This window comes from Oreochromis niloticus, linkage group LG7 (assembly GCF_001858045.2).
Source record: "Oreochromis niloticus isolate F11D_XX linkage group LG7, O_niloticus_UMD_NMBU, whole genome shotgun sequence".
Taxonomy (NCBI): domain Eukaryota; kingdom Metazoa; phylum Chordata; class Actinopteri; order Cichliformes; family Cichlidae; genus Oreochromis; species Oreochromis niloticus.
Genome location: NC_031972.2, coordinates 41,144,005 through 41,157,822, shown reverse-complemented (window position 1 = coordinate 41,157,822; position 13,818 = coordinate 41,144,005). Strand labels below are relative to the sequence as shown.

General features: G+C 39.3%; 1 protein-coding gene across 2 annotated transcripts in view; it reads right to left on the bottom strand.

Annotated features, from left to right (window-relative positions):
• Positions 1-94: 94 nt before the first annotated feature.
• The window catches only part of asz1 (ankyrin repeat, SAM and basic leucine zipper domain containing 1), a 40,378-nt gene continuing 26,654 nt past the window's right edge, over positions 95-13,818 (bottom strand). For both annotated transcript variants that reach the window (XM_013273810.3, XM_003449206.5), the window contains exons 8-13: positions 13,601-13,673; positions 13,009-13,065; positions 11,199-11,311; positions 5,060-5,165; positions 4,695-4,808; positions 95-498 (exon numbers count right to left, since the gene is read on the bottom strand). In XM_013273810.3, the coding sequence (XP_013129264.1) occupies positions 325-498; positions 4,695-4,808; positions 5,060-5,165; positions 11,199-11,311; positions 13,009-13,065; positions 13,601-13,673 (637 nt within the window). In that variant the 3' untranslated portion in view covers positions 95-324. The remainder of the gene's footprint in view (positions 499-4,694; positions 4,809-5,059; positions 5,166-11,198; positions 11,312-13,008; positions 13,066-13,600; positions 13,674-13,818) is intronic.

The following is a 13,818-nucleotide window of genomic DNA, read 5'->3' as shown; positions in this document are numbered from 1 at the left end:
AGATACACCACTTGCTTGTCTTTATTTTCAAAACTGTCAGGCACCAATATAGAAAACATCCCGATTTCAACCTTAAATTGAGCATACAAGAAACTTACTCTCAAAAGAAAAACTTTAATTGTTCAAACCATTAAAATATAAAATAACTTAAAAAGAATAAGAATTAAACTCAGTGACAAGTCAAAACTAACTGGGAAAAAAACACTGCAGCAAAATTAAAACTGAATGCCTGTCAAACACTTGTAACACATATAAACACAATACTTATCCAACTTTTCAGCTACAGTCAACAAACACAAAAGACCTCACAGATCTGTGAGGCGATCAAAAAGTATCCCTGCACTGTAGGGAAACCTTGCCACTGGAAGCTTTGTAGAGCAGTACAAGGAAGGTGACTCCGAGAGTGCTCAGAGCAAATCTGGCGGTCAGAGACCACATCCTCCTGTTGTTATGGAAACCAGGCTGAGGAGGCTGACAGGAATCTTTGAATTCTTCCATCTAAAGAGAGGACAACAAAGTCAGATTAACTTGGGACACGCACATAAATACAAATGTAAACATAAAAACACACATCAGACCCTGAGGTAGGGCCAATCTGAACTAATGCAGGAAGTACAAGGGTCACAGGTCAGTTTAACCTAATCCAGTCCGGATTATGGCAGTTGCACTAGTCAGACCAGTGGAAGGCTTGAATGGGTGGGAAACAGCTGCTCAGTCACTGTTGGGTGGGAATCAAATTGAGACCAGCTCGATGTGAGAGTGAGAGCATGTCTGGTCCCATCTCACCACCACAGCATGACTCAGACCTGAGTCACCAAAACTTCCTGTGCCAAATCCTCAGGGATTCATCAGTTAAAGTCAAGTCACAGAGGAATTATGCTGCCTCTGATTTTTCAAGCTACAGGGTGACACTGTGTCACACTAAATCCCAGTCATGTGAGAAAGTTGGAGGATACAAAGGGCTTAAATTCTGTTTAATACCACAAAATATGACTTAGGAACCTGTGGTTTGACCAAGAAGGAAATGCGTGTGGTAAGTGGATATTATTTCCAACAGGAGGTATACACACAGTTTTTTCCACTCATTTACATCATAATTACTGTTCTTTAAACAGAGGAGCACAGTCTGTTTGTGGTAATGTTACAACACTATAGCTTAGGGTATGGTAATTTTAATCTTTGTACTTTTCTTCGTAACAAATACAGTTTGATAAATGATTTTCAACAGTATCATGATTAACATGATTTTCAAATAACTGACCTCTGAATGCAGTCCAAGTTCTGCTAGAGGTGGGAATTACAGATCTCATGATCTGATGATAAATTTTCAAAACTAGAGTGTCCTGTTGCTATGTGCACTTTTGAATACACTTATGTTTTAAAATGGTGTTAAGGATAAACTTGATTTGCACACAGGTGCAATAATAAAACCGGATGGGTTCAGATCAGGCACTGTTCTCCCGAGTCACGTTCCTCCAAGTCACACTTGGATGAGTCCAGCCCCTCTCCAGGAGACTGGTTACAGACCCCAACTGTGCACTGAGCTTAGCCCACCTATGTCTAGCCAGTATTTCTCAATCTCACAAACTAGCTCAGGCTTTTATGTCCCCTCTCTGATGGCAAGACCCCTACAGTACTTCTGTAACCCCTATGTCACCGACCCCTATGCTTCTTCCTGCGAGTGGTGGGCCCACATGAGCCAGGCCATGTCTCCTCTTTGGCTGCATCCACCAGGGCCCACGGGCTAAGGCTCAACCAACAGGGTGAGTGGCCCAAGGAATCTTATCCTGGGCAGAATTAACTGGTGCCTTTCTTCTCCAACACAGGGGTCCCCTGAATCGCTCTTTGTTTGCGCCTTCACCCAGGACCAATTTGCCATCGGAGAATATACTAATTTCACAAAACCCCAGACAACATAGGTCCTGGGATCACTGGGACACACAATAAAGCAGAAATTCAGAGAAGGAGAAAGAACAAAAAGGTTCTAAAACATTTCTTGTCCAATAGCAGGAGGAAACAAAATGTAGAAAATGATCGATTCGATTCCAATTCACAAAGTTTCAATTCAATTGAATTCGATTCAATTTTGACTCAGTCAGAAATATCACAATTCTGATCATTTATCAGTACATATCCATATTTTATATCTATGTATAAAAACAAAGCCAACACTTGTGAGACTTGTAAGCATCACAGCAGATGCCTTTGTGTCAGGATTTAATGAATCGATATCACATTATTTATACTCAAATCGATTTAAATCAGGAAATGATTTTTTAAACCCACCCCTAGTCAGAACAACTGATGATTTTTAAATCAAAACCGCTCAGCACTTCTGTCAGACAAGATCTGGATGCGTTTCATCAAAAAATAAATACACCACCAAGGATTTCAACTGCTCATCTAAAAAAAAAAAAGATATTTCTACAACTAAAGTACCATCATTGTACATACTGAACGCTCAGATATTTTACAGTACCGAGCCTCTGTCGTTTGTCTTTCTTATTCGGGCTTTTAGCAAAAAAATATCACAGTACACACTGTTGCACTAACTGATGTAGACCCTCAACACTCCTTTATGCCGACAACCAGCATGTTCACACCTGACAGATCAAATCACCAAGAAAAAAAACAGCTGAAGGTGTAGAGCTCTGCATATTCCAATTGGATAAACTGACAATCAGACAACCAACTATGACAAAAGTATCTGGCAACAATTGAAGGGAAAACTCCTTTTTAACAGGAAGAAACCTCCAGCAGGTCCAGGCTCAGGGAGGGGCAGCAATCTGCTGTGACTGGTTGGGGATGAGGGCTAAGAGAAGAGGGCAGATGGACATAGGACACCAACCAGACACAAAAGATACAAATGGTTCACAAAATCAGGCCCCAACTATAAATCTTAACCAAAAAGGTAATTTTTAGGCCTAATCTTAAAAGTAGAGAGGGTGTCTGTCTCTGGAATCCAAACTGAGAGCTGGATCCATAGTAGAGGAGCCTGAAAGCTCTGCCTCCCATTCTACTTTCAGAAATTCTAGGACCCACAAGTAATCCTGGTAAATGAATCCTAAAGTCTCACACAGCCTGTTTCACATGCTTCAAAATTACATCTCGCTTGCTGTGCGGAAATTTTCAAAATAAAATGAATGCAGTGTCTTTGTGATCATGTATTTTACATGTGACATGAAGTCTAGCGTGGTATGTTCTGGTGTAACATTTGATGCATATAAAAAAAAAAAGAAGGAAAAAAAAAAACAAAATTTCAAATGACTTTTGTATTTCAAAAAGCCTAACTCATCTGTTTCTCTGCTATGATTAAACTTTCCATCACTTTGAGAATTGGCACAGAGAAAAATGTAGCTTCATACCTCTTTTCAGTTCAGTAGTTTTCTAAAGGTTCCACGCACATGTTTCCATATCTCTGTTGCTATGTGTTTTAAAATGCAATGCAAATTTGAGATTGTCTCATAGCAAAGACACACAAGCCTCTCCTTTCTCACCGTAAAAGCATACACTTCCCTCTACCTTCAGCATTAACTTTAAATTTCTGCCACCAAATACAGTGTAGCTGTGCCTGTCTAGTTTAGCATGTCGCTCTGAAGACCACAACTAAATTAGAGGATCCCAAATATAATAAGACTCTAAATTGATATGCAGGCAATGCGCAAATGGCTGGAGTTTGACATGAGTGTACTTAACTTCACAGGCTTCAAGGTCTGAATTGCAACACAATGCTTCTAGGTGCAAAATAAAGCGTCGAGAAATAAAGCCGCCTTCTTCCTGCCGCTGTAAAACTTGCTAAAGCTTTTCAGTGGCGTAGACTGGCACCTTTTAGTAAGCCAGTTCTGGACCTACTACTATCCCACCTCCTTTTTCACAACGTGCCCACACTTCTACCCGTCAGCTCTTTTCTCCCTTTTTAAACTCCCTCACCCCGCCAACCTGAATCCTTTCCTTGCTTCCCTCTGCCCCCACCCTTGCCTTCCCTCCACCTCATCGTCTGCATGCTGACAGGTCGATGTCACAGCAGCGCTGACTTATGGGCTGTGAGGATTCTGCTCTGTCAGGAACAACTCTCTCCTCTTGGAATACAAATGCAAACACGCACACACACATATAGAGTCAGGTGCACATATGTAAACACTCCTGTACATACCTGTTGGAGCTCGCCAGAATACATATAACGCAACATCTAACTATGGCTTTTCCAAGCTGCTTTTAATCCTCAGTAGTATGAAGAATAACAGTGAGCATTGTATGGAAGCAATTTAAATTGACTTGGATGTGCTCAAACCTGGCCACAATCATTTAATCACATATATATATCAGTATTAGTGTCAGGTCTGACAGATTTTACTCTTATTCATACTTTTATCTTGTTACCAGTGCATTAACACATTTTGTATTTACTGTTACAATCAACAAAAAATGTAATTTTATTGTATTTACATAGCACCAAACCACAACAACAGTCACTTATATTGTAATATATTGTAGTACTCTATAATAATACAACCATATAATACTAAGAATTTTTTCTCCAATGTTGGTATCGCTGTGTGTAGAGGCCAAAATTACCACTGCTTCAAAACAAATATATTGTGTATACATTTTGTAATTTATCATTTTGTAAGTTTATCATTTCAGTGATTTATAAGATAAATAATGTCAAAATGTACATGAGTGTGTGTGTCAACCTGGCAAAGCAGATTGCGGAGGCAGGTGACTTCCTTTTGGAGATCTTTTGTCTGGACCACTAGCTGGTTGCAGATGGTCCGGGCCTCCTTCTTTGGGTCCAGGGAGAAAACCAGCTTCTCAGAGGCAGAGAGAGATGGTGATGATTTTTATTTCACAAATGTAGTGGGACGAAAGACAAGATAAAAGGAAGTCATGTGCAAAAAATACTGAATTGAAAACTTTTCGCTGGAAAACATTTTCCATTAGATCTGTTGTACATTTTATGAAATTTTTAATAGACACAGAATTTGGCCAGTCATAGTTGTTTATCTCCTGGTTGGTAAAATCCTAATAACTGGACAGGTAAAGAGGATATGTGCTGCACCTGAGCGGGTTGGCGAGGGAATCGATTTAAGACGTCTTGAATGGTCTCTGTCAGGTAGCAGCACTGCTGACTGATACTTATGAGGAAATTTTGCAGCTCCTCACTCCTGCAAACATGTGGAACTTATGAGAAAGGCCTGATAAAATGATCACAATCTTTTCATACATAGGGTACATATCTTTCAGGTTATGCTGTTTAATGCATTTTAATTGTATGGCAATTATTATTAGTCAGAAAATAATTGTCAAGACATTTATCAAAAAAAATTGGTCCCAGATTTGACTGTAAACAAACCTTCCATTTTAAAAACAAACAAACAAAAACAACAAGGTCGTATACTAACCAGCTGGTTGGTTACTTATTAACCTGAAAAAGAATCCTACTTAATTTTTAGACAGATGAATAACTCTCTGACATTTAAAAATAAGGTCAAGTGGTTTACTTGTCTAAAAACTAAAGCTGAAAGGAAGGTCCACATGAAAAAAGGAAGGCAGAATTAGCTGAAGATGCTCTGCTATGATAGTGCAGACTAATTGGTAGTTTGGATGAAACTTTGCATTAACGAGCTCCATGCATTTTCTACGAGATAACCTTAGCACGCTATAGCAAACCGAGCAGGTGGCCAAGCCTTGTTCACACCTCCTCCTCGCACTAACCCAATGCTGTCATCCCTCTCTGAAAACATGCACCTTAAATGACTAGTTATTTAGATTAATCAAACGCCGTCCCTCTCTATTCCCATCCTCTGGACCTGTGGAATATTGATAGCTCTTATCTTAATGGTACATTTCCCTCGTTGAGGGGACTGGGCAGCCAGCCACTCCGGCCCTCCTCACACTCTGTCACAGGGGCGAGTAAACACTGTCAGTCAGCCTGTGCTGCACCCTCTCCTCCCTTCTTCCTCCTGTTAGTTTATCTAGGGGGAAGAGAGTGATGATGGGCCTGGGTGGGCAGGTCGTTGAAGGCATAACAGACGTTATGTTTGAGTGCTGACAGAGGATGCATGAGAGCCACTGAAAATTATTTATCTGGGGATTTTTGGGAGGGTTGGGAAGCCATTAAGCTTCCCTGTCTTTTTCAAACCGAACCCAGCAAATGCCTTGCTCAGCGGTAGCTGCTGGGAGTGAAGTGATACGCTGTTTGGCCAGTGAAACTATTTTTACAATTTCATATACCACTACAATATCATAATCGAAGCACAGACTCAGCTTTGATTCAAGCAGCTGAACAAAAACACAGCCTTACCACTGAGACATGGACCAAATTGCTTTCACTCACACTTAAAACATATTCAGGCAGATTTAGACCTGCAATTATTATTTTTATATTGTTTTATGTTTGCTGTTTAACTTCCAGCGGAAGAGCAATGCACTCCTTCCTTACAAGACTTTTACTTTGCCATAGGTAATGTTTACCATCATTTTAAAAGTCAATTATTATATATCATCAAAGTCAATTATTTTTAAGGTTATAGTAAGATGTTAATAAATGAATAATGAAATATAAGCTAGATTTACAACTTCAGGACAGTACAATAATCATGAAAAACAACACATCTGGTGCTTTACTTTACTTGCCTACATTTGAACAGTCTGGGTTTTACAATTGTAGTGCAAGCAACCGGGCCCAGCAGGTCTTCAGTCACCGATTGTCATGCCAAAACATTGGGGCACTTTTAAATATATTTGGCTCCGAAATAAACTACAACCCTTAAAACATATTATTAAACTTTTCTAGGATTATGATTTGATTTTTGGAACTGAAAATATTTTTGGTCATACATATACATGTATGACCAATAAATAATCAAAGAAAATGTTAATCATAGATGAGCATGGTTAAGCAAAGGATACCAATCTGTGACAAATTCAAAAACTGCCAATGAAAAAGATTGTATGACTGAGCTTCTTATCCTTTGACTTGCGAACAAGACCCCGAGATACTTTAAATTAGAGCTGGGCGATATAAGATTTTTTCATATCACGATATGTTTTTTTCCCCATTTCAGGCGATAACGATATATATCACGATATAAGCCAAATAACTATATATGTAAGATTTAAATGTGATGTCACTCACAAGTAAAATGTGAAATAATCATCAGCTTGTTTTGATTTAAATATTTATTTCCCATAATAAGTTCAACAGGGCAGATGTACTTAAAATGAGGCTTCAGTTTTACGCAAAATAAAGGCAAATATTGCAAACTACACAAAAGGCAGCCGCTAAAGCATTTAAGTTTCAAAATAGAACAAACAAAACAGACCACTAAATTGTCAGTTCCACTTAGAAACAAAATATTAATTCTAAAAATAAATCTTAGTTTATTTTACAGAAAAAGAGACACAATTGACCAACTTATATAATATTGCTTTGGAAGCGCTGTCTGAGAGAAATGTTTATGTCCAGGGAGTCGGTAACGAGGATCCATTACCTTAATTAGCTGCTTGAATCCTTCATTTTCGACCGTGTTTATTGGTTGCATGTCTTTAGCAAGACAGTAAGCTATGGCATTCGTTATGTTGCTATGGCTCTTACCTATTTTGTCATATGGTAAGACGCTGGAGAAAGCCGACTCAATTGACTGTTGCTGCTTCACAGGGATTCTCCTGGTTGTTTTCGATGACGAATTAGCGCTTTCAGTCAGAAATTGAGCGTGCTCTAGTGGGTGGCACTGCTTCAGGTGATAAAAAAGGTTTGTTGTATTTCTAGACTTTGTGGGAACATGCTTTCAGCACAATTTACAGTGCGCGTTACTCTGTTTTTTGTCAGACTTCAAATAGCCGAAATACCTCCACACTACGGAACTTCTCTGGCCTTTCCTTTCGACAATCTCTCCGGCATTGGAACCGTCATCTGTGTTATCTTCGGTAACCTGGTCACCCAAACTCTCGGTTGATTTTTCTCTAGTCGGCACTCATTTCCTCCATTACCCGGCCCGGCGGCTGGCTGCTTCCCAAACAAATACACATGTGCGGCTTAGCACTTGAGCTGTACGTAACAAGTTACGTGACGCGACGCTGCGGCTGTGAGTGGTTTGGCTCTGCGCTACTTAATTTGTATTGGCTATTGATTTTTTTTATAAGAGAGGAAGAGAGAGATGAGGTCTATCGCAATAGTTTCATTTTTCTATCAAGAAAAAGTTATTTCGCAATACATATCGTTATCGTTTTATTGCCCAGCTCTACTTTAAGTCTACCACTTGGAGTAGCAACTCCTTCCAAACGTTTTGTAGGCACTCAACCCTTTTATGGCTTAACACCTACACCACATATTCAAGAAAAAAGACATATAAAGACCTCTTTTTCCCCCCATTTCAGACTTGTTACAACTACTTAGCTAGATTCTGCTGAAAATAGAATCTGTACATGTGAACAAAAACTCTCGAGACCCACAAATGTGATAAATGCATCCACTTGGCAATAAAACATCTGTAAGATTGTAACCTATGGTGTATAGTTTACTTCAGTATTTGTTCCTAATAGTCCTTTCCAAGCACTTTACCACTGCTGCCAACTATGTATCCAACTTTTTTCAGTGTTTAGATCCTGAAGGAGCTTTTACAGAGTTCTAGCCCTGATAAACATTTTCATCCCAGTAATCAACCGACTGACTGGGGTGTCTCTCATCCTGCAGGTGAGACAGGCAAAGAAAATGAGTCCTGTTCAGCAGAGGATTCATGAAGTGATGGGGTGCGGCGTGATGACTGTCTGGCCTCTGACGCTGTGTTCATTGCAACCACCCATCGCCTTCACCTTACAAATCATTACAGCTCCGCTTAAACCATTAAGTCCCAGCTCGGGCACGGCTATGGAGATAAGGGGGAGGGAGATAGAGCCAGGACAGTGAGATGCTTATAGGGTTGATGGACGACTTCCAGTGGAGGAGGACAAATGGAGCATCACAAAAAGATGGAGGTGGGCTGAATGTGGGGGAGGGTTTAAGGTGTGGGGCTGACAAGTGTTTAAAATTTTGCTACTACTGTCAACTTTGTTTCTGTCTTCATGCAGAGTGTTTGTGAATGTTTTTTTTGTCTTGCTCCTTATCAAATATTCTTGGCAGACTGAGGTTTTCAAATTCTTTCAGGAAGTTTTCTGACACCAAATTCTACAATGATTTTTATGTACCGTGAAGAAAGCCCTGATTCAATTAATTTTCACTCTAAGTTGAAGACCCTCTTCCTGAAAAATAATCACAAAAAAACTCTTAACAAATTCAGTTCAGTTCCATTTAAATCAATTTCATTTATACAGTATCTATTCCCAGCACCAGTCACCTAAAGATACTTTATTACAAGGTAAACACCTTAAAATATTAGAAAAAAACTATGTGAGCAAGCACTTGATGACAGTGGGAAGGAAAACTCCCTTTTAACAGGAACCTTGGACAGAACCTTATTCAACAAGGCGCAGCAACTGCAACTGGTTGTGGGGGGAGGGGAGAACAAAGAGAGACAGGACAAAATGTCTCTCTTTGCCATAGAAGGAGGCAAAAAACAGAGGAGTGGTGTATAAACACAGAAAATAGCGAAGAAGTGAAGAAAAAAAGTTCAGTGCATCACGGAATAAAACCGCCGGCACCCTCAGCCTACCGCAGTGTAGCTAAGGAATGGTTCAGGGTAGAGCTGGGCGATAAAACGATAACGATATGTATTGCGAAATAACTTTTTCTCGATAGAAAAATTAAACTATTGCGATAGACCTCATCTCTCTTGTCCTCTTAAAAAAAAAGAAAAAAAAAAAGAACAGCCAATCCAAATTAAGTAACGCAGAGCCGAACCAATCACAGCCGCAGCGTCACGTCACGTGACTTGTTACGTACAGCACAAGCGCCAAGGCGCACAGGTGTATTTATTTTTGTTTGTTTTTCTGCCCGGGTAATGAAGGAAAGGAGTTTGCCGACTAGAGAAAAATCAACCGAGAGCGTGAGCGAAGGTTACCGAAGAAAAAACAGATGATGGTTCCAATGCCGGAGAGATTGTCGAACGGAAGGGCCACAGAAGTTCCGTAGTGTGAAGGTATTTCGGCTATTTCAAGTCTGACAAAAAACAGAGTAGCGCGCACTGTAAATTGTGCCGAAAGCAAGTCTGGAAATACAATAAAGCGGTGCATGCTCAATCTCTGACTGAAAGCGCTGATTCGTCATTCGGCTTTTGTCAGACTAAAGTAACTGTTAAAACTGTTTGAAAAGCTAAGCTATGCAACAAGGAGAGATTGAGAATTTCCTTTTAGTTCTCAGTTTGATATTGACAAAAGTTAGTCAATTTTGTCTGTTCTTCTGTAAAACGACCTAAGATTTGTTTTTAGAATTAATATTTTGTTTCTAAGTGGAACTGACAATTTAGTGGTCTGTTTTGTTTGTTCTATTTTGAAACTTAAACGCTTTAGCGGCTGCCTTTTGTGTAGTTTGCAATATTTGCCTTTATTTATCTGAAACTGAAGTCTCATGTTCCTTAAGTACATCTACCCTGTTAAACTTATTATGGGAAATAAATATTTTAATTAAAACAAGCTGCTAATTATTTCACATTTTACTTGTGAGCAACGGCACATTTAAATCTTACAAATATAGTTATTTGGCTTATATCGTGATATATATCGTTATCGCCTGAAATGAAAAAAACATATCGTGATATGAAAAAATCTTATATTGCCCAGCTCTAGTTCAGGGTCATCAGATCAAGCCCTAACTATAAACTTTGAGAAACAGAAAACTATTAGCATAATTTTAAAAGTACAGAATGTGTCTGTCTCCCAAATTCAAACTGAGAGCTGGTTCCACAGTAGAGGGGCCAGAAAACTGAAGGCTCTCAGTTTACTCAGTTCACACTTGGTTCTGGTGTTAAATACACTGTTGAGAACAATACAATAATAAAATGCTAACTTTTTTTGTTTTTAAAGAGCAAAAAGTAAATAAATTGATAAATAAAATATTTAAAAAAAAACAAAAAAAAAACAACATCCTGGCACCCAGGAAGGCCTCAGGGTAAACTTAGGACTAGCGGGCCACAAATCTCATGTTTACCCTGAGCCGATCCTGGGTGCCAGGATGTTGGGTTGTTTTGGGGGGGGTTTTTTCCATTTGTTGAACTTTTGTTTTCTTAAACATGCTTGCTGAATGTTAAGATCTGTCACCTTACCCACTGTCTGCAGGTCCCAGTTGCCTGATTGTTTCCAGGTCCACTTTGTCCAGGTGCATCTGCTGCAAAGCAGTCAGCACCTTCTTCTGGTCCTCTGGGTCTGTGACACCAATCTGGAAAACAGACTGACAGTCTGACTGACAGTGATTACACTGGTTTTGTCTTAGCGCAGCATTTGATACTGTAGATCGGGGGTGGGGAGCTCCAGACCTCAAGGGCAGGTGTCCTGTAGGTTTTAGATGTGTCCTTGATCCAACACAGCTGATTCAAATGGCTAAATGACCTCCTCAACATGTCCTGAATGTTCTCCAGAGGCTTGGTAACGAACTAATCATGTGATTCAGGTGTGTTGACCCAGGGTGATATCGAAAACCTGCAGGACACCGGCCCTCGAGGCCTGGAGTTCCCCACCCCTGCTGTAGATCATAAGATACTAGTGAATACACACAATATTTGGCGAGTCCCAGGAAATATTCTTACACCCTCACTGCGTACAACCTCAAAAGAAGAATGCAACATATCACACATGCTTGACTTCCTTGTATAACATACAAATGCACATCTTGGTAGACAACATACAAACTGAAACTGAAGAGGAAATGGCATTCCACTCATTTAGAAGATCTTCATATAGTCTGAAAAAATAGGTTGTTACTCTATTATAAAAAAATGCCATCTGTAAAGCTAGGAGACCTTACTAGTCATCACTAATTAAGTAAAATAGGAACAACCCCAGGTTTCTTTTCCACATTGGAGCCAAACTGACAGAGAGCCAGACCTCTGTTAAGCCAAGTATTCACTTAATTAGCAATGACTTTATGAATTTCTTCACCAAAAATGTAATGCAAATGCAGTTTCTTCTTCTAAACCATCAATATGCCTTACAGACCCCATTCACACAATATAGTATAGTATACCGTATTTTCCGCACTATAAGGCACACTTAAAATCCGTTAATTTTCTCAAAAATCGACAGTGCACCTTTAATCCGGTGTGCCTTATGGTCCGAAAAATACTAATAATACTGTAATTATACAGTATGAAGAACCTTGGACCCCTGTAGCTCAGGGGGTAGAACAGGTCTACTAATTAGAAATCTGGTGGATTGATCCCTTGCTGCCCCAGTCTTCATGCCAAATATCCCTGGGCAAGATATCAACCCCAAGTTGCTCTCTATGTGTGTGTGAATGTTAGATAGAAAGCACTTGTATAGAAAAAGCAAAGAAAGTGCTTGTGTGAATTGGGGCGAGTAGTTGTATAAAGCACTTTGAGTGCTCAGGTAAAGTAGAAAAGCTCTATATAAGAACCATTCCATTTATACTACTAAAGTGAGATCTTCTTCAACCGAAGCTATTGTTTAAAAAGAAATTTCAAAACAGTATTACTCAGAACTGCTGTTAACTGATGTAGCTACACCATAGAATTATTATTAAATATTCTATCATTCTCCCCTATTCTCTCTTTTAGTTTTTTTTTTTTTTTTTGTGAAGCACTTTGAATACCCGGTGCTTGAACGATGCTATATAAAGTAAACTTTTCTGAAGTTTAATCATGCTTCCATTTAATTTGATCAGTTTTTCTTCTCTGATTGCCTCTAGTTTACTGTGTATGCAAACATTTTGCATACATTCACCTTTTACACATTTTTGATTTCTCTGCCATACTGCAGAAGTAAGTGTAGTACAATCAGTTTAATCTCTTCTTAAAGGGTGACATCAGCAGCTACTCCTCTCTCTTTCTGGGTCATTATCAAATCTGGCAGCCAGAAAAGAGAGCTGACAGACACACAGATGTTACAGACATCCTCTACCTTCTTAAGGTCCTCCTCCTCCATGGTCAACAGGTAACTCCAGGTGATATCATTTTCCTGTGCATGTGTGTATGTGGAAAGCCAAAAACAGAAAAGATCACTCACCATTTACCAAATCAAAACTTCACAACCTGAAGCAGATGTACCTGCATAACGCTTTTCCATACAGTAACAGAAAGCCACCTGCAGCTGTCAAAGCTGGTCCTCATAAATCAGATAGAGTGAGCTTTGGTTTTAGGCCCTGAGTTTAATTCAGGCCAAGCTAATCCAGAACATTACATCTATATTGAGTACCAAGTAAAATATGTAAACTACAAGACACATTCATAAGCCTATACGTATCTGTGTCAATAAGGCAGCTGTGCTCAATTCATTGTACCTCACCTATTACATTAATAATATATTACACTGTGTCCAATAACACACCATATCTGCTCAATATCCTGGAATTAATGAGATAAGAGAAATCTTTCATATTAAAAAAAAAAAAAAAAAAAAAAAGTACTATGCATTCAAAATATACATTTTTGAGCAGAGCAAAACACACCAACATACAGAGATATCCTATTGCATGGTGGACTAGAGTACTTACAGTCATAATGTCAGTGAGGTAGCCCAGGTTAAGGCCATGCAGGAGGAGCTCCAGGTCATCAAGCTTGCTTACACTGAACAGGGCAGAAAGTTCACTGTGACTTACAGCTAACTGAGTTATTACACAATATTAACCCATGTGGCTATGAGTGTGGACAACTAGTCAACTAAACACTTCTGCACTGGCCAGTTTACAACAGAAACAACTTTCTCAACCAA